Raw genomic sequence first — 21,212 nt, 5'->3', positions numbered from 1 at the left:
ATTTTTTGGGGAGATCTGTGATCGTAGCTCTTCTGGAAGTAAGTAGTTATCAGATGTTCACTTCTTCCACAATAATTCCTTCCTTTCTGCCATGGCTATGGTACTGGGGTTGACTATAGCTCGATGAAGCACTATGTAATGGCCAAAGTGGCATATGAATTGATAAACTGACCTAGATCCAAACCTTGGGCTAAACCACAGATATTCATTTTAAGTAAAATATCTTCTGGTAGGCCGATTACTAACCTAGAAACTTCCTAACTACAGTGATTGCTATCTCCATTTTAGTGTGTTACCGACTCAAAGAAAAATGCCTTTGTTCGCTAGATTAATGTGTATTCCAGCACGATATTTGGCTACCCTTTTTCTTCAATTGGAGAGCAGATCCAGTAACTCTGGTTTATGTATAGGACAGTTTGCAGGGTCTTTTCCTACCATTGTTTCCATCTGCCATGATCTCTAGGTGCCTGTAACAGGTTTGTTGTTAAAGAGTTTCTTTATTTTTCATCATCCTTGTTGAAGGATGCATCTGTGCCATGGTAATTCTTAAAGAACTACGAATGGATGTTCTAATTTTACTTCTCTCATATCTTCCAGAGCCTCCCCAATTGGAAAACACAGCCTCACCCTCTTGAGAGCTCATAAAGTAATGGCCTGAAGAGTTTCATTTACTCTCTCTACAACCTGTTTTTTCGAATCTGCTTCTCTCCTCATACAGAATTAAAGACTACCAAGACACAGAGATCCCATTAGAGAGCTAGAAATATTTGCCACCTGAAAAAGAATATCGGTCTAATTTCAGCAAATGATGTGGTAGTACCTAATGTTCTCTTGTGTCACTAAAGGAAGTTGTACTGAACAGTCAATAGTTATCGGCTTGCCATTTCAGCAAACACATAGAAGTTTAAGGCAAAAATATATGTGAACATCTATTAGTATAGGGGTTAATGAGATCTCCAGTCCTCTTCCCCCTAAATATGCTGCCCTTTGGAATATTTGTCTAGTCCTGTAACTTTTTTTCTGATTGGCCACATTATTCTACCCTTACAATCAAGGTCCTACAGTGAAATAGACAATCTTAATTTGCCCTTTTTATTATATATGTTAGCGACCTAGACAATTCCTTCGAACAGTTGAGTCCTTTTGGTGTTTCGGTTTCCATTACAGGTGAAGAACGTAGTTCAGTTAGTTTTGAATATCCCTCTTTTCATGACTGAATCATCCTAAATGATGTTTTTAAAGAATCTGAGAAAAGAACAGTTCCCATAATAGTGCCCTTTTTAATCTTAGTTGCTCTTGTATTTAGAAACAAAATGTAGGACCAATTTCTTCGCCGTGGTGTATTGGGGAAAATGTAATCTGTCATCCAACATGGTGGATACAACGCTGTTTGAGGGTGGTCCAGCAAGTGAGACTCTGTCACAGAGCATTTTATGTTGTAACCAAATTAGAGGACATTCTGAGGTATACCAATTGCACTCTACTTTTAGAATATTTAATTGGAATTCATGTCAATATGCTGTCAAAATTGAGTCAAACCCTGCAGAGATATTTCATACACTAGTATATTCCATATCTTTCATGCAATGTCAAGGCTTAATAAACAATAAATTGTGAAAATGTGAGATCTTTATTTTACACTGGATACAATTTGCTGGTGTGTATGTATGTATGACTGATTTATACAGTGCAAGTCTAACCGCAGCTTTCAATCTATTTATAAATTAACAGTAAACAAACACATTTTAATGAAGATTTATTTTTCACTATTTATTTTTCACTACTTATTTGATGACACAGTTACAAAAAATGGAATAGTTAACCCATACGTTTTAAAGGCAATATTAGTTCTACTACACTACTACAAAACACATTTGCATAAATAATTTACTTGATAAAATAAATAGGTAGTTCACTCTTTAGTAATGCTAAATTTCACTTCTGTACACTGGACCATATAAAATCTCTTCCGGAATAGCAGGTGTGGTCACATCTTATGCAAAGTTATTGCATGTATACATACTGAAACAAACATGATTGCTATAAAATGTCAAGCTGTTATAGCTGACTCATACCCTGTACTTTAATACAACACACATACCTGTGTACACATCCTTACTGTAAAGCATTTTTACAAAGATTAACGAAATAAATTGCACAATAAAGAAATATTGATGAAATCAGTAACCAAAAATGTGACATTCGTGTTAACAAAAATTGGAAAGTGGTAATTCTATTCTAATGATAGATCCGATTATCAATTGGTTTCTACACTTTTAATAGTGGGATTAGTGTGGGAACAAACTCCACATTATATGCAAATGAGCATTGCCAGTACAGGCAAGTGACTGTTTTTGTTGCTGTGTGTGGTTAAATGTGTAATGGAAACTCAGTAAAATCCAATGATGAAGCACACAATGGCGATAAACATGTTAGATTTTAAAGGAGCACCTGGCGGTGTTCATGTTTGTTTAACCAGAAATAAAGTGCTTTCCTAAATTTCAAATACATTGGCAGGAGAATGTGGTGCTTTGTGGAAACCTGCGTGAATTCTTAGGGGAATAATTGTGCAAAATGTGTTTTTTAAATGTGGGTGATCCTATTTGCCTCCAGAAAATTGAACAATCTGAAAAGCTGGGGCATATTTATTGCTGTAAAAGAGTCTATAAAATATACTTTTACATTTTTTATGGTTCAGTAAAGTTTTGAATAAAGCCATCTTTCTTAATTGTGTGCAAATGTATGTCTCCTTTGGACATTTGGAGTAGGAGAACGAATTCTCTTGAAGTTCTGCCAAATTCAGTGCTTTCACAATTGTAATCACACTGCTAACCACTGGCACATCATCACCCAGGTACATTCACTTTGCCATTTGAGAAACACTGGTGCCTGGTAGTGTCCACTGGTTTTCTTCACAGTCAGTCAGTCAGTCTCTATGTCTTTGCTAACGTTCACGTCCTTCATCATTTAAGTGACAAACATATTTTTCTTTCAATTGAACACATTGGGGCCAATTCACAAAAGTAGTTATGAGTAACGGTAGTAGTACTGCGGAGTACACTTTTACATAGTTGAACATGTTTTTGTGACTCGCCCCCAAAACGACAAACTTCCTATTACTAAAAGTGCAGAGTGCACAGTCCTTTCTATTGGTGGTTGTTATATACGAATGTTCCTTGTTTAGATGATTTCAGGCCATTTCACATAGACTTGCAAGAGAACATAAAAGAGTACTACAGGAATACTACTTTAAGTAGCACAAAATGTCTTTGTGAAAAGGCCCCTATCAACAAGCAGTGAAGGAGCCATCAGAAATAAATGTGCCAAATGCAAACCTTCTTTTTCACACTTCATGTTCTTTGCTTGGGCATGCAGGTGAGATTATGGTATACCCCTGCAAAGATTTCTGCTGCCCTGGACAGTTTACTGTACAGTAATTAGTCTCCATTATTATCCTCTGCAAGAGGGCAACATCTGCTGCTGGTAGCATCTCAATTTGCCCATACAGCCTTGCATCGCCCTTAACAAACTTGTCTCCAGCTAAAGGGGATTAGTGGGGGTCCCTTGCGTCATGACATGCCCATTTACAGTATTCCAATTCGTTTATGAGTCAAAAGTATACATTAATTTGCCAATTGTCTGTGATTGATTTATTTTGCCTGAAATGAACAATTACGGATAGGTCAGCACATCATTTTTCTATTCAGGTGTTCTTCCAGCACAAACTATTTGTATTTGGGGACCTCTCCAAAGCCAGTCAATGGGCTTTTAGGACAGAGTTCACTTTCTATCTCAGTTCTTTTACAGTAGTCCTGGGGATCGCTATATTAATGTTTGCCATATTTTAAATACCAAATGTGCTACCACATATGAAATTTCAAACACAGGAGTACTCGTGCACATTGCCGTTCTGTGGGAAGATGGATCAAAATGGAGCACGAAGTAGGAACAAAAATGGTTAAGAAAGCTATCAGTAGCTTTCTAATATCCAACTCTCTTATTAGCACATTTTAGTACAAACACAATTTGAAAAGATTCCTTCATGGCATTATGTCTTTAAGCAGGGGTTTTCAGTATTTGCCCAAGAGGGCCAGATATATACCACATTTGAGGGCAATGGATTGCTTTTTAGATTAATTGCATGTCGTGGATATTCTATAAAATGCTGTAGGGTTACGGCTGTCGCAAACCAACGTTCAACACCTATGGTTTACACCATCACACCTAATATAGTCATGGACTAAAACATTGCAATGGCAAGCTGTTGCCAAGTTTGGAGGTTTCCATTCCTTCCTTCCTTCTGAAGCTTTATGCAAAGTGCATTCCACCCTCCTCAGACCACACACGTCACAATCGAGAGGGTTTAGTTCATGGAGCCATTCACCCAGTGCATCAGACGGAGCCTTGACCTGCTGCAGAGTCTCTCTCTCTTTGGCTTATCTATGTGTGCATATTGTACTCTTCGAGTTCAAAAGCCAATTTGCAAAAAAGCGAGAAATTAGGACCCGGACGATTTGCTTGCATTTCTAGTATGCGTTCTCTAACTCGTGATGGTTGCCTTTGCTCCGGACCCGGGGAAGACGGGATTTTTTGATTTTTGAAGATCTGCCAAGTTCCTTCCCAAAGTCTTTCAGCTCAGACTGGTTGTGGTAGCGCGTGTAGCGTTTGCAACGGCATGACGTTACCACTCGTATTTTGTACGTTCGGCCCACGTTGTCCGGACATGCCAGCTGGATGCGTTGGGCGCGGCTGTGGGCGGGGACACATCGGTAATCCATGGCATTCTGGCGCCACCACTTTCCCCTACCAATGGAGTTTGGGAGGAGGTGTGATGGCATGCATTGACCGGAGCACACCAGCTCCCTCACAGGTTTAATGCTGCGGCATGGCCCGTCTGTGATGTAACGAGTAGAACGGAGCTCCCTGCAACTGAAATCCGATGCGTCTGAAAATACAAAAATATATATAATTTATAATATAAAGTTCCAATACATGTTTTTCTTCGTCCAAAACTATCCAGTACATCTTGATACTACAGTTCCTATTATTACACATACATATAATTACTCTGTATCAAAACTGCCAAAGGTAATATTATTTCTCTGTTATTACCTTTCTTTTAAAGTCAAATACATATATTACGTGCATTCATCACAGCGGACCTTCAAATGGAAAAATATGGTTCACAGAGAGCTGTTCCAGTAAGGGTGGGCGTAGTTGGTGGAGTACAACTATGCGGAATCGCTCCATCGGACTCCCAATTAATAAAACAGAAACCTCATATACTTTTGGTAAAATTACAAGTATCTCTGTCTTTACATACTAACATGCATATAGTCATTTCACAAAAGTGAAAATGAAAATTTAGCAAGCAGTGAGTGAGGTGATGATTTTGGGATCTACCCTAACCTAGGGAGAGAACCAAGAAGATGCCTTGAAAACACATCTTGCTGAACGATTAAGTTGTGGTCCCATCCTCTTCGTACCACCCCAAGCACAGTTATGGGCAAAAATACAATCCCAACCAAAGGCCCTGCAAAGTATTATGGGACAAGATTAGCAGTGGGCAGTGAATATTATAGTATCCAATATCAAAATAATACTACAAAAAGCTGTTGAATGCAAAAGCATTGAAATTATTACATCAAGCTGCAGTTCCACTAGTCGTTACTAGGTGTCCCCACGAGTCAAATGCAAAGGCATTGAAACCCTTTCATGTAGCTGCAGTTCCACTAGTTGTTACTAGGTGTCCCTCATGAGTCAAATGCAAAAGCATTTGACTTGAGTGACACCTAGCAATGACTAGTTGAACTGCAGCTTGATAGTAATAATTTCAATGCTTTTGCATTTGACTCGTGACGGACACCTAGTAACGACTAATTGAACTGCAGCTCTTTGTAGAATTATTTTGATATTGATATTGGATACTATAATATTCACTGCCCACTGCTAATCTTGTCCCGTAATGCTTTGCAGGGCCTTTGGTTGGGATTGTATTTTTGCCCATAATTGTGCTTGGGGTGGTCATAAAAGGATGGGAACACCACTGAATCGTTCAGCATGATATGCTCTTTATTTTCAAGGAATCTGCTTGGTCCTCCCCCTAGGTTAGGGGGGACCCCAAAATCATCACCTCTCACATTGGCTGATATTTATCATTTTCATAGTTCACTTTTGCGAATTAGTTATATGCTTTTTAGCATGTAAAGCTGCTTTATCAAAGCATTTGTGGGTGCAGTTTAGTAGCTGACTCCGCTATGTGGAGGAACGGAGTTTTAGTTAACAAATCTCCGTAAACTCCGCTTGCGGAGCAGAGTTTATTGCCCAGGGTTAGTTTCCAGTGATTACTGCGGCTTTCAAGAGGTAGTTAGCAGCAACCGATTGCAAGGAACTTTTGACCCCAAAAAAGTGGCTAGCAGCCTCAAACTAGTTTCATGGGATATTCACTGGGACTGTAGCCTTCGGCCCTGCACTAAAAATAAATTAACACTCTTTAGATTTTGCTACAAACAGCTTTGTGTCCATTGTGTTCTCATTTGGTTTTGGTGAGATGGCGGTCTTCAACTAGTCCTCACTCCCCATATTGCCTGCTCTCCACTTATTCCTTGTCACCCTCTCCACCTCCTCTCATCCTCACTTCTTTCCCATGCATTTCTCATCACCAACCTGTATACCCCTCACCTACCTCCTTTCCATTCCCCGCAACATTACAGTTTTAAAGAAAACAGGTAAAGTGATGCTCCACAGGAAGCATAAACCAATGTTCTAAATGCAATTGACTTGGACTACCTGTAAGGTTGGGATGACTTTTTGAAGTACATAGAAAAGATGCATTCAGAGCCTCAACAATGGCAACCACTATAATAACCCTGCATTGGGATCCTTATTTTGGACGTATAAAACAAGAAAACATCCTTAGCTTTGAGAAAATGAATATGGAAATGTAGGGATTGAATCTCTATAATCTTCCTAGCTGAAAATAAAAGTTTAGTGGAAGTTTATTGCCACAGCTCCTCTCTACTTTCAACTAAAGAATATATTCAATGATGTCTGGTGATTTCTCAGACATTCTCAAGTTGAGGCAGTGGTGGAAGCCTATGGAACCTCTAGCTACAGCTTAAAGTACTGCTACAGCAAACAATTAAGTCAGACTTAAGGGATTCTGGTTACAGCTTAAGGTGCTGCCAGCTGCTACAGCAAGAATTTGTGTCTAACTCAAGGGGCCGCTTTTTACGACTAAAAGTACTACAGCCTGCTGCAGGAAGCGAACGTCTTATGGTACTGCAGCCTGCTACAGCGCGCATCTGTGTCCGGCCCAAGGGCCCTCTAATACTGCTTAAGGTACAGCAGCCTGCTACAGCAAATATCTGTGTCTGGCTCACCGGACCTTCAGTTACACCTTAAGGTACTACAGCCTGATACAGCAATCTATCAGCTTGAGGTACTGCAGCGTGCTACAGCAAGCTAACAGTTTATGGTACTACAGCCCACTAGAGCAAACTACTAATGACTTAATGTAATGCAGCATGCTGCAGGTAGCATCTGTGTCTCGCTCAAGGGCCCTCTAGTCACTGCTTAAGGTACTTCAGTCTGCTACAGCAAGTATTTGTGTCTGGCTCACCGGACCGTTAGTTACACCTTAAGTTACAAAGCCTGCTATAGCAACAACAAGTGTCTGACTCAGGAATTCTCTTGTAACTGTCTATGGTACTGCAGCCTGCATTGGAACGCGTTGATTGCAATTATGCATGGGCATACTAATGTTCTCTTCAAATAAGTGAGACCTGCTGTCTTTACAAACAATTATTATGATGATTTTCAACTACGGAAACAATTACTGACCATAAAAAAACAATCGGAGACTGCCCCACGGCAACATGTGCGTTACTCTTCACTTGTATAATGCCCCTAGGAGGGGCTGGAGCAGGTCTTCAGCTTTTGCAATGCATCTCAAAGTAACAGACAGCATCTGAGGCTGGGATTTCTGTTCAGTTCAGAAAGTGTGTGCTTGTTAAGACGTTTAGGCTCAGTTTCCAAACATATTCCTTCAAGAGTGCACAGAGTCTTAATGGATGATGACAAGTATAGGTCTTGTGTTCCACATACATCATACACTCTGCATAACTACAGAGCCACATACCTGGTGAATGAATCATTCTTGTTAAGCTAAGTGAGAAAGAAGGACCATGCAAGACATGAAAGTCTCTGGAAAGCATGACTGACAAGCATTGGCATTTCTAACAGGTCTGGTGTGGCTGCCTGACTATTGTATTTGTCAATAGTTGTTTATTTAAGTTACCAGGCCCATACCAATCTAAATCCAAATTGGTAAGAAACAAAAATCTTTTTTGCTCTCAAAGGTATCCCTGGCATTAGAGGGAGCTACTTTGTGTGTGGATGTGCTCCTTGTGAAAGAGCAGAATACCAATGGCTGGAGTAGGCTGTCCCATTGTGCCATACTGCAGTGAACAGAAAAAAAATGAGTGACACAACAGACCAATAGGGGAAATGAGCTGGCTGAAAGCCCATGAAAGTATGTTGTGTACAAAATGTTGTTATGAACATCAAAGAATGGCAAGATGCACACCAACGTACTCCCAAATTCTGATCAAGCTTAACATCTTTCAGAACTATGAAGGCGTGCATGCTTGATTCGCGCTCTGTCCATTGTGCAACATTATAACTGAACACGAAGGAACATTGTTGGGAGATACGTAAGTTCGCATTGAAGGTTTAATTTTAGCATGGTGGCAGCGTACAACGATGTGGGTGTTTCACGAAGGGGATCATCATTCATGTTGTTTGTACAATTGTCTTAAACGCAGACCGTAACAAATGCAGTATGTCCTATGATAAACATTTTGTGTAAAACATATTGAGCCACTTTAGTACTGAATTAGTAGCGGAATAATTGTACTGACAGGCACACATATCACTTAATCTAAAAAAAATCTTTTTGTATTGTAGATACCCCTGATGAAGGGTTTTATCCAGAAATGCATTGGGTAACTTTGAATTAAAGACGTGACATGTGGAAACCACAACTTCTCCTGTGTTTATGTGAACAGCTTTGCGTTGTATTCGAATGACTAAAATGAATTGAAGAAGTCGAGAAAAAAGAAAAGAAAAGTGCAAAGGCAACTGAGTAATAATAAGGATCAACTGAACATTAAGTTAAGAGGATTTGATTGCTTGGATACATTCAGTTACTTGGCTTACCAGAATCCAAACTTCTTGGCTCACACCAGACATAAAAAATCATTCCATTCACTTTCTATTGATAAGCTAATATAAATGCCTTTACTAGCAGCAGGGGACACCATGGTCACATACAGCTTTCAAATCAAAGGTTTACCCTATTAAAAGAAGGGGCTTAGGAGGGCCCCAGTGGAGGTGTAACAGTATCGCTTTGAGTCATCCTCTGTGAAATATTGATTTATTTTTCAAGTGAGTGAACAGCAATTCTGGGAAAGAATATAGAAGAAACACATCTTGTCAACACAAATCGGTTATTTGGTCTTGCTTTCGAAGAATGCTGTGCAGAAGCAGAAACATAATCTGTGCTTCAGAGAAAACCCGCTACTTTTTCCTCCAGGCAGGCAGACTCGACAAATTTATAAAGCCCCAACCTAAAGCAAGACGTCCACTGGTGATCCGGTGTGATCCCGGCCCGCTCTTCGCGCCAAGCACATCATCCGGGGTCTGACGCCTTGCCTAGGCTTTGATCGCGGTCTGTAGCCAAAGGCACGGAAAAGAGCAGAAATTGTGTAATATTTTCAGTCAAATCACAAAGTTTTTCTGTTCATTGGCTAATCTTCATGGAAACATCACTTTTGAGATGTGGTTGTTTGGAACAGTTATGAAACAACAACTGGACTTTGGGGCTTCTGACTAGGGCAGCCTCTTTGGCCAGTCTGTGATTAGTTTCAATTTAATTATGCACTGGAAATTCAGTAAAAAAATCACGAATTTTACAAAGCACCTGTTTATCTCCCCCCAAAAAAAACATTTCTCATAAGATACCAGCGGAAAACTGTTGAGAGATATTTCCTGCTTGAACCAGTCCCTTACCTGTGTCTAGCAAGACTTTTTTCCATAAGAGGTGTGGCCTCGCTCAAAAAAAGGCATAGGAAATACACTCCCCCCCACATTTCGCTTTGAAAGTGCAATTTCTTTAAATGTTTTATTGAATTTCACGAATTTTTATTCAAAAAAATTACTCAAAATCAGACACCTCTAATTCCAGCCCTTTAGGTATTTAAATATAGACGGATTGCAACATATCAATCAAGGCAAACACAACAAGTCAGCATGAACTATAGGCTGAGATGGAGAGAGAATCTATCCTAACTACTCTAACCCAAACCAAGGTTTACCCAGAAAGAAAAAAGTCCCTATAGGCCCTTAAACATGACACACCTAGACAACTGTCTGGAGGGGCAGGAAATTGTTTTCTTCCAAGCCAGTCAGCCTGTCTTGTTGGCCCGGCCCAGTAAACATAATGGAAACAGTTACGCAATATGTGCACTAGACTCAGTTACTCACAGAATACCTTACTTAATACGCCTTACTTAATACCAGAATACCTTACTTAATACAGCATGACATTGATGCTTGCTCTGACTGGGTGAAGTGTGCTGCATCAGTGCTGCCTGCTCCCCACCTATTGACTGTCTTGTCTGCTACTCCTACGATGTCATGGAGTTGGTTTGTTACTTAATTGAGTTTCCAGTGTCTGTGCTGTCTTGTCTAGTGTCAGAGACTTGGTTTGCGGTTTACTGAGCTGCCAGTGTCTGTCCCAACCAGGGACGGTTTGTCCACAGGTGTGTTGACCCCCTGACTGCAAGCCATTACTTGCATTCACACAGACATTAGGCAAGCCACCATGGAGTTGCCTCTCCTGGCTGACAGCATACATACTGTTTTACTAGTAGGCGTGGTTTATTGGCGACCGTCATCTAGGGCCATTTAACTGAACTGCACATTCCAGGTTGACTAGTGTTTGTTGGCCTATGACCAGTCCAACATGCGCAGTTGAGGCTTCCCCAGTCTTCACTGTCAGGGAGCTGGGGAAGCAAAGACACAGTCTCATCGGCCTTGGATCATTGCTTTCATTGGCTGAGATGCATGGTGCTTAGTTTCACTTTTGCCCATCAGGCCTGCATTGCTTAGCTCTTCAATTCAGCTTGCGGTACAGGTGGATTTCAAAGGGTCAGCCTGCAGGTGTGCAAAAGAAGATCGACTGCTCTGGTAAATTAATTGTTTATTTATTATGTTTATTATATTTCGTCTTGTCTTGTGTCTTATGTCATGTAATGATACTCATGCAAAGCGCTCCAATACTGTTGGTCGAGTTTGCACTGGGTAAAATCTGCAAGAATAAAAAATAAATAATGTTAAGATAGCAGCAGCAGAAAGTACCCTATACATACCCCACCTTTTTCGCGAGTCACCAGTCGCCACTGGTATTAACTGCTCCTCCTAAGACATCATGGATTTGGTTTGATGATTTACCGAGTTGCCAGTGGCTGGGCTGTCTTCTGCGGTGTCATTTTTTCATTTGTTGGTGTTGCCAGTGGCTGTGCTGTCTTCTGCGGTGTCATAGACTTGGTTTATTGGTGTTGTCAGTGGCGGTGCAGTCTTCGCCTGTTTTAGTATCATGGACTTGACTTATTGGTTTCGGAGTTGTCAGTGACTGCCCTGTCTTCTCCTCTAGTGTCATAGACTTGGTTTGTTAGTTTACTGAGTTACCAGTGCCTGTCCTGTCTTCTCCTCTAGTATCATAGACTTGATTTGTTAGTTTACTGAGTTGCCAGTGCCTGTCCTGTCTTCTCCTCTAGTGTCATAGACTTGGATTTTGGGTTTACTGAGTTCCCAGTGTCTGTCCTGTAGGCTCCTCCTTTTGCGTCATTGACTTGGTTTGTTAGCTTACTGAGTTACTAGTTGCTGTCCTGACTTCTCCTCTAGTGTCAGACTTGGTTTGATGGTTCACTGTATTGCCAGTGTCTGTGCTGCCTTCTCCTCTCTTTTTGTTACGTACTTGGCTTATTGGCTGAGTTGCTGGTAGGGTGGCTGATGATTATTGTGGTAGAAGATTTGTGTTTCAGTGAACCTTGTATAGGTGTAAAAAGCTATATAGTCTATGTGTATCCACCCAAATGTATTATTACTAATGGTTCTAGTTAGGGGCACTAGACACAGTACACATTAAATAACTTGTGGTGGAGTTGTGGTGACTGGCAATTGCTTTAATGGATATTTTAGCATCATCAAGGTATGTGTGATGATTTTAGAGCTGATGCAGAATTATCTATATTGACATTTTTGTGATTTTAACTAAACAGTGATAATTGTTATTGGTAATATTTATTTTATTAATATATTGTCTTTCTACAGTGTTGCCTATTGTTATGCTTTAAGCTGAAAGCAATAAAATAGTAATTGATTGTCCTCGATTGTCTCATATACGCTTGTTAATGTGTGTTTGTGCATATGTGGTGTGTGTATTGTATGTATAAGTGAATGTTCAGTGAAATATAATTGCCCTACTAATTTATGTAGCGCTTTGAGTAAGGAGTATTGGGTATTGTGCCTGTGACTGGAATTGCAGGATCCCTCGGCGACCCCAAAGTCTGCCTGAGGAAGCCCTCATGGGCGAAAGGGGTTGGTAATTTGGAGCTAAATGCTCACTTTATTAAGATTTTATTGAGTTAAGTTAAACGACAGCAAGACAAGCGAGTTGAGACAGGCGAGCACTATCACCCACTGGAACAAGGAGTAGTTGGGCTCCTCAGCTCAGGAAGCTCAAATTTTATATAGCACTTCTGTTGTCTCTAAGCGCTGTAAATAACACATGATACTATTACCAATAGTACTCTTGTTACCAAAACAGAAAAAGGGAAGACAGAGTTGGGTTTGTCGATATTTGATCTGCAGAACGCTGCACGTTTCAGCGGCGAGCTGTATGGGGACTACCCTGCAAGAAGGGGAGTAAGGTGTTTGATAATACAAAACATATCCTGCAAACAAATCATGTATGGGTGCAAATAATAGAGGAGTCACCCTGGAGGTTATCCACATAAACTGATTGTTACTTGGCAATGGTGTTGTCGACGTTGGCGCCTCTATGGTGCTGGGTTCAAAAATCACTCTTGTGGGACGTATTTTTTTTTTAATATACCAAGGCCGAAAAACAAACCTGGAAGTCCGTGCAGAAGAGCTCGAACTCCTCCCCAAAGCTGTATTCCAAAATAGAAATCTGATAGCACACAAATACCTCTTTCCGGCTACAGATAGCATTTGTTGTGGCAGGCAGTCAGCTATCATGAGTGTGTGTGTTCAGCGCCTGGAATGCAGTGTATCTGACGCTGTGTGCCTGTGTATTCATTTGAGATAGTGATGTCATGCCGTGATGAGGGATCTTTAGAAGGCACGTGGGCCGCGTCTGGCAGGTGTGGGCCTGACACGCACTTCCTTGCATTCACTCTTATCACTTCACCCGTCCTCCTGCCAACCTCAAGTTGGACAATGGTGCTTAGAATACTTCGCTTCAAATAAGAGTCAGGGCCATGTAGAATCGGCAACCATCCCAAGCAAACTTAGAAAACGATAGGGCGCCCTCAGGTCAAAGGTCACCATGGAGATAGCCCACAGTTGTGAGCTGATTCGACATTTGGAAACAAGATTAGACCTCTGGAATGCTAGGAGCTCCATTGAAGACAATGACGTGGCAGAGGGCCAATAATGGCCGGCGTTGGCCTTCTGCCCTAACATTCCAACGAGTCTCTTTCTGTTTCTCCATTTTTTAATTTAGAACACCCTACCCTTAGCTGGCAGCATGTGTGGACAGTATTATAGCACTCCTACCTTAGGCTATGCCAGTCTTTAAAATCTCTCTACCACGTTATGGACCTTTGCCTGTCACTCAGGCCTTTAACTCGGGTAGAGGGCTTTTAATGGCTGCCATCACCTTCAACAGCAGCATGTAATGCTACATTGAAAAGTGGTTCCATTCGAATATTATTGGATTATTATCATATAGGTATATATATAGAAATTGGGAAAATCTCTAAAATGCAAGTAGGGCTGGGACACAGTCACTACCATGTCAGGCAGAGCCTGCAATGCAACAGAACACTGTCCTAGCTTGATGTGCAATTGACAATAACCCAGCCCGATCGATTATTCAGTGAACTATGCCAGTCAACTCCTCACTGTATCTGGGTGCTTGGAGTCATTGTAAACATGCATAAATGCAAAAAAAAGTGATTGAAATTTGGCTACAGAATTCACGTCTTCCCCAGGTCAACGAGAAACAGAAAAGAGGCCGCCCACTGTGTCCAGGTCCTGGTAGAGAGATGCCCTGTTCACTGCATGAGTACACCACCACTAAAAGGAGGCACATATTGCTGTTCACTACTCGATGTCAGACTAAGCAAAGAGGCCAGTAATGGAATGGGCATGGAACGTGAAACACATTCTAAGACTTAGTATGCACTAACATTGCAGAAGGAGAGGAGTTGGAATGCAATGTGAAGGGGACGAGGACAGAATGGGGATGGGGAAACTGAAAGAAGAGCTCCAGAAAAACAGCAAATGCCAGAGGCAAAAAGGGAGAGAGTGAAGGCAAACAAGGGGAAGGGACTGGGGAGTGGTCGAAAACGAGAGGGAGAGTGGAAGAGAAGAAAGCAATGGTATGAAGTGCGAACAAAGGACAAAATTAGAGGACAAAGAGCGAGGAAAGAGTGTGGAACAGACAGAAGATAAGAAAGACCCTGAAAGTGGGGAGAGGGTGGAAGAAAGTGGATCAATGCAGAACAGAATGAAGTAGAATGGAAAAGAGAAAAATTGGAAAAGAGACAGTGGTAGAGTGTGGTAGAGGTAGAAAGGAAGAGAAAGGAATAATGCAGTAAGAGCAAAGATTAGTGCAAGAAGACAATGCAACACAGTGTGGAGTGAAACGAGAATGGAAGTGGCAGAGAAAGATAGGCAATAACGCGAAAGACAGAGAGGTTGTGAAAAACAGTTGTAGAGTGTGGAAATTTAGGAGACGAGAGACAGGAAGAGGGAATGGAGTATAGGAAACGGAGTTAGGAGCTGAGAGGTGTAAGAGAGGAAGTGAAAGAGTGAGGAAAAACAGAGCGAGTGGTCAATGGCGGTGTGAAAATACTCCTATCCAGTTCATGTGCTGTTACAGTCAGCTCCTAGCCAGCTCATGTGCCGTTACTATGACCTGCCATCCTGCTCATGTGCTGTTACTGTGACCTCCCATCCAGCTCATGTGCAGTTACTGTGAGCTCCCATCCAGCTCATGTGCAGTTACTCTGAGCTCCCATCCAGCTCATGTGCAGTTACTGTGAGCTCCCATTCAGCTCATGTGCTGTTACAGTGACCTCCCATCCAGCTCATGTGCAGTTACTGTCAGCTCCCATCCAGCTCATGTGCTGTTACAGTGAGCTCCCGTCCAGCTCATGTGCAGTTACTGTGAGCTCCCATCCAGCTCATGTGCTGTTACAGTGAGCTCCTACCCATCTAATGTACTGTTATGTAATGATACAAACCCTACAAGGCTGCAGAGCTGATAAGGAAGTAATAATAATGCCAAATCAAGGTATCACTGCACCTTAAAATGTACACAGTCTGCCAGCCATGAAACGGGTGCTCAGTTTTTAGATCTGGCTTTACCGTGAAGTAGTCCTGGATCAACAGAAAAAAGGCTTTCAGAAGTACTAGTGGGAGATTCACTTCAGTTCTGCCTACGTCGATTCCCTTGAGTACAGCGTTTGATTGGGCAGAAGTTGTGTTTCCTCAGAAAAAGAGTGCTTCTATTGCACTTGTTCTTATGCTCAATACAACACATCTGTGTTATTTACGGTGGCAAGCTAACAATCAAGGCTATAGGCTGGATCGGTTTATTATGAGAAAAAATTGATAAAGGCAGTAGGGTTAACATATTTATGGTGGAAAGTTTATGTTAAAGTCAATAGGCAGTTACGACTGGCTTGTTATTATTCTGTATTAAAGCCTGCAAAAAGGTATTGTGTACATTGAATCGCACAGAATATCGTAGTAGGCAAGAGTTTTGGTGTGGGACACCCCCTCTGATATGCCCTGAGTAGAAAATGTTTGCTGTGGTAATCCTTGTTATGTCTTTAAAGAGGGGTGTAGATTGTTTTGTCAACTGTAATTTGTTACATACTTGTAATTTTATAACTGCTTGCTTGATGAGTACTAGCTTATGCACAAACCAGTAAACCTGTGTTGGTTTTGGTGATTCATTGGAAAAAGATCTGTCAGAAACCACTGTTTTACCATTCCAGGATGGGTAACATGTTGGTGCTAAATGTGGAGGTCAGCCTGGAGCTTATAAAAAATACATACTATGTAGAAAACCATTTGGAGATGGCCACCCACTGCTATGTTTAAGTTTATTTGTTACAACAAGCATAAGACATCCGTGTTTAAGGGACAGCAGGTTTTCTTTCTTCTACTTTTATTCTATTCATGTATGTTGTCTATGTTGTTGAGTTTGTGTGTGTGTGTTTTACCGTGGTTGGGTGAGCAGGCAAATGCAAGAGTGAGTCTCTGAGTGGATGAATGGATGCTTGAGTGCAAGGGTGGGTGACAGAGTGCATGTGTGATGAAGTATCCAGTGTTTAAACTGAATGACTGTAGGGGCACTTTTATTTATATGCCTGATCTATTGGCATTGCTAATTCTTGTTCATTCGGCAGAAGAGGGAACAGAAGCAATCTTCTAAGTAATCTTCTTAGGGTCCCACGGCTTGGTCAAGTGGGACAACGATGATTAGAACCTGGCTCTCATGGTTCCACAGAAGACATCTTACCCCAAAATCATGTCATTTTCCACAATGTTAATCAGGAATGCCACAAACTCTTGGTAACACGTGGCTGTGATTTACAGCATGTAACTGTACATGTCGATCCCATTAACACTCTAGATAGTAGGTTATTTATTTTTGTCAAAGAACAGTCCCTTGCCTCCACCCTTTCACATGAAGCAGACCCGCCCAATTCATGTTCACAACACAGAGAGATGCACAGCAAGCACTTGTATTGCCAGAAGTGAATGCTCTGTGGGGGCAGACTAAGCTAACTGCATGTGTGACCAGGGCCAGCATATACCAAAAGGTGTTCTTCGAAGTGCGCACTGCCTCTATTTTTACCTGTAAGCCCTGGTCTAAAGCTCTGTACAGAAGGGATTTCCTCCTCCAAGAAGTAGGTTAACACCCTGCCTGGGCCAAACCTTGTGTATATGCAACACACACCTTGCTGCCCCAGTTAAACCTGAAGTCTTAATGCTGCAGGGCAAAGTCGCAAGCGTGTGTGGTGCTGTTCTGTCAATAAGTGAAACAGCTTTTTAAACACTTTAAATATAAAATAGTCTGATATATCTGATGAGATGTGTTTTGTGTACAGGTGGTAATAGTAGCATATATGTTTACATAACATTTTTTCTCAACATGGTGCTTTCAGTCCCCGCTCTGCAGTGTTATAGCGCTACATGTAAGAAGCATTGTGGCATTCCAGTTCAATTGTTCAGTTTATGGACCACGAGAGGGCAAAGAACGAATCAGTCCTGCTCTCCTGCAAGTTAAACATCGGTATAAAACATTATTAAAAGAAAGTATTCTGAGACTTTCTCCCAAAATGATCTTGAATTCCTGATAAGTCACCACGTGTTTTCAAAGTCTTATTATTTATAAAAATTGAGCCTCGTAGCATATATAAGATACATTTTACTTTTATTGTACCGCAAAATTGAATTGAGGAGACATACCAGAAGCATACTAGCACTGTTTTTTCTTCTGTCCACTACTGTATGCAGCAATTGGTCAGTACACCTCAACCACTGGGCAACTTCTGTTTGAGTGACTGCATTCCACTCTTTCACAAGGTTCACAGCCGCATAAAGTAGTTCCCTTAATGCCAAAGGCTACTACTTATGATAATAAGCGCATTTTGGGGAAAAAAAACATGTTTTGCTTTTGAGCATTTTTTGTTATACATTGGTGGGGGCACACTAACTCCACCAACAAAGTTGACAAAAGACATGACGAAACAAAACAAGAACTGGCAAAAACAAACGACTGCCAGAAAAAGGCAGACTTATTGGCTTAGCCAACGACTGTTCCCCCCTTCTGTGCGTAACTGCAGCTAGTGCCAATAGCAACTGGCAGACGCTGCTTTTTAGTAAAATCTTAATACAATTAATTGTACATGGCTATAGCTAACTTGAATCACCTGTCTGTCATTTGCTTTCATGTTTACTTCAGATTGTATACATTGCCACATGTCTCTCCGAAACTGGTGCTTTACAAACCATTCAAACTAACGGAGTGGAGGAAAAACAACTAGATATGTGGCTATAAGGCTTTGTAATTAGCATGGGTTCCTATTGCGCGACTCCCTGTTTGGTGACTTCAGAAGGATGAAGGGATGGACGTACACAGGTTATGTATCAAATGCATTTAATGCTCTGGATTTAGGTTGATTGGCACCTACGACTTTAGTTAGTGCAGATATTCCTTCTGCCGTTACAAACACTTTCTGAGCCATCTTATCGAGCTCGGAACCTTTCACTTGCAGGCTGCATACACAACTTTGCAGCAAACGCATCAAAGCACGAAATAATATTTTTTGGATTGCAGTCTGTGATCTACGAGTTGCACATCGTAGCTGTCTGTATTTAACCACCGCCTTTCTCACTCGAAATTGCACATGGGTCCAAGTTTTGCAGACATCGTTTCCACCAGGAACTGAACCTACTGAGCTACCTTTAACAGAAGACGGGATTTTTGGAACTCTTACCTCTGGGGTCTGGCGCCGGGTGCAGAAATCTTCCCCCGTACTTGGCCTGGTTCATCGTGCTGTTGTCATGGTTACCGCCGCGGCGCTGCGTCGGGTCCAGCGGAGGCGCAGCGTTGTCTTCCGGCTCCGGGACGTACTCCGTGGCGTCGTTCTTGATGGCCGGCCACCCGCTCAGGCCCCGGACCTGGATGAGCAGCGTGCAAAGCGCAGCCAGAGAGACGTGCATGGCGGCGGTGGAGCTCGGGGTGTCAGCCTTCTCTGCACTCTACTCACCAGCTCTCGAGTCCTGGTCCAGGACCTGCCGAGCCTCCCTTTTAAATTTCCCCTAGCGGCGGAGGCAGCCAATGGCTACGTGGGACGGGAAGGGCCTGCCTCATTCATCCCGGTTCATTCAGCTGCAGGAGGAGGTGGGGTCAGAGGGGGTTGCGGTCAGACCACACGACTCCACCACACTGTTTACCCCCTCTGGTTACAAGCTTCGAACATACTGCAGGCTGGCAACCGCGCCAAGAGGCAATTAGGTTTGTGGCCAGCGCTATAAATATACATCTCACAAATCGTACCTTAAGTCGTACTGGTGTATATTTGGTGAAAGTCGTCACTTTTCCAATCTGCCTGTACTTCTACAAGGCAGGCTGGTTTGACTGTTATAGAGTAAGTAGTCGGTCAGCCTCTTCTTCCATAGTCACACTTTTCTTGTAAAGATATGCTGCTTTGAGCGATTATGATTTATCCATATGCTACTGTTTCTCTACCCTAGCTATGCGTACTCTCAGCCCGACGTTTGTGACTGAACATGTTCCTGTCCCACTGGCCTTTTTGTGGCATAAAAATAAGTTGGGAAATCGGATATATTTCTCATGAGGCCCAACCGCCTTTTGCACATTCTGTGCTTAACCTGGTACGGACTGGAGTGGCTCTGCCCCGTCACACATTTTACTGGCCTTCGAACGGTACATATATGTTGGGATATTTGCTCACAGGCTGGTCCACCTTTGATCTAATCAGGCTAGAAATGTCCTCCCCGGACATCGAGCAGGGCAATAAGCCTCGCTGCCACTACCGATTTTTTGTTTAGTACCGACTGCTTGCAAAAAGAATATACCCCGTAAAATGTAAACATGAGCGGACCTACTTAGATAAAGTTTATTCGGGAATTGGAGTGGACAAGCATAGGCTGTTGGTGTGCACATTTTCAAGGAAGAGTGTCCACTCCTCTAAGTAAAAACACATTCATTGCGTCTTTGTCTGCTGAAAGCAGACGTCTCTCAAATATATTAAACAATCATAGACATATTTTGTCCTGTCCGTGGTTTACCAGTATGTGACGTCGCGCAATAAATACACTCCACACTGTATGTTAGCGTAAAAGGCCATTTATTAGGACAAGGTTGTCAACACTAAAGTTTAACCAACAACACCGTTAAACTTGTAACTATCCCAAACCTCAAACCTTTCATCCACCATCCATTCACACACACCTGTTACTCTCTTCCCATTTCACTCTGCGACCTCCTCTCTCATTCTATTCACTTCCTCACTTATCTTTCAACCTCCTCTCCAGCATCTCCAGCCGTCGCACACTTGCATCCCGCAACCCCATCATGCACCTGTATCCCCCTCCCCAGAGGGATTGGTATGTCCGTCATTGACTCCCCATTCAGTGTGTATTACAACTCTCCCCTGAGGCGGAAAGCCGGGGGTTAGGCGGACAACTTTTTAAAACTGTTAAAATTGTTTGTATAGCATTGTGTATTTTCGGGAAGAATTACTTTCCTTTTAACCCACACTCACGCTCGCCCTTGCAGCACCTAGAACCCTGGTCCACACACAGCGATTGGCAGCTGATGCGATCGGACACAGGGACGGCCGCCATCTTGGGGAGAAAGAAGGGTAGCGCTCCAGTCTTGCGACGCCTCCCACCCTCCTCCACCAGTATATGAGGGACAACAGTTCCCGTCTGCGCAGCGGGCGGGCGCGGCAAAGGAAAGCCTGTCTGCGCCCGTCCGCTCCAAGGACGCGACAGGCGCAGGATACTCTGGACATTTACATCCCATCACATTGTATCAGGCAAGCGACCTTCGAAATTTTAACTCCGAAAATATCTGTCCGTGTAGCTTGGATATGATCAAGATTAATGGGCCTTTTTCTTGTAGATACTGTAACTGGACTTCTTCCTGGTCCCCAGTTGAGACTACAGCTTCTCCAAGAACACTGTTGTCGATATTTCAAATTTTAAAGGCGGGTTGATCAACGCCCGTTCCATGTGTGGCCATAGCCAAGATATTAAAGACCTTATCCTCGAGTTGGACTTGGACTGCCTCCTCATAACCGAAACATGGCTAACCAACAGTAGCAATCCAGATTTAGCAATAGCCCTGC

General features: G+C 42.3%; 1 protein-coding gene across 1 annotated transcript; it reads right to left on the bottom strand.

Annotated features, from left to right (window-relative positions):
* Positions 1–4,387: 4,387 nt before the first annotated feature.
* On the bottom strand, positions 4,388–19,111 carry SOST (sclerostin). Its single transcript, XM_078645294.1, has 2 exons — positions 18,831–19,111; positions 4,388–4,945 (listed from the first exon to the last, which is right to left on the bottom strand). The coding sequence occupies exons 1-2, from the start codon at positions 19,054–19,056 to the stop codon at positions 4,527–4,529; spliced, it is 645 nt and encodes a 214-aa protein (XP_078501420.1). The 5' UTR covers positions 19,057–19,111; the 3' UTR covers positions 4,388–4,526.
* Positions 19,112–21,212: the final 2,101 nt, after the last annotated feature.

Source organism: Lissotriton helveticus, chromosome 5_1 (assembly GCF_964261635.1).
Source record: "Lissotriton helveticus chromosome 5_1, aLisHel1.1, whole genome shotgun sequence".
NCBI classification, from domain to species: domain Eukaryota; kingdom Metazoa; phylum Chordata; class Amphibia; order Caudata; family Salamandridae; genus Lissotriton; species Lissotriton helveticus.
The sequence above is the reverse complement of the archived record's forward strand: the minus strand, read 5'-3'. Positions and strand labels throughout refer to the sequence as shown.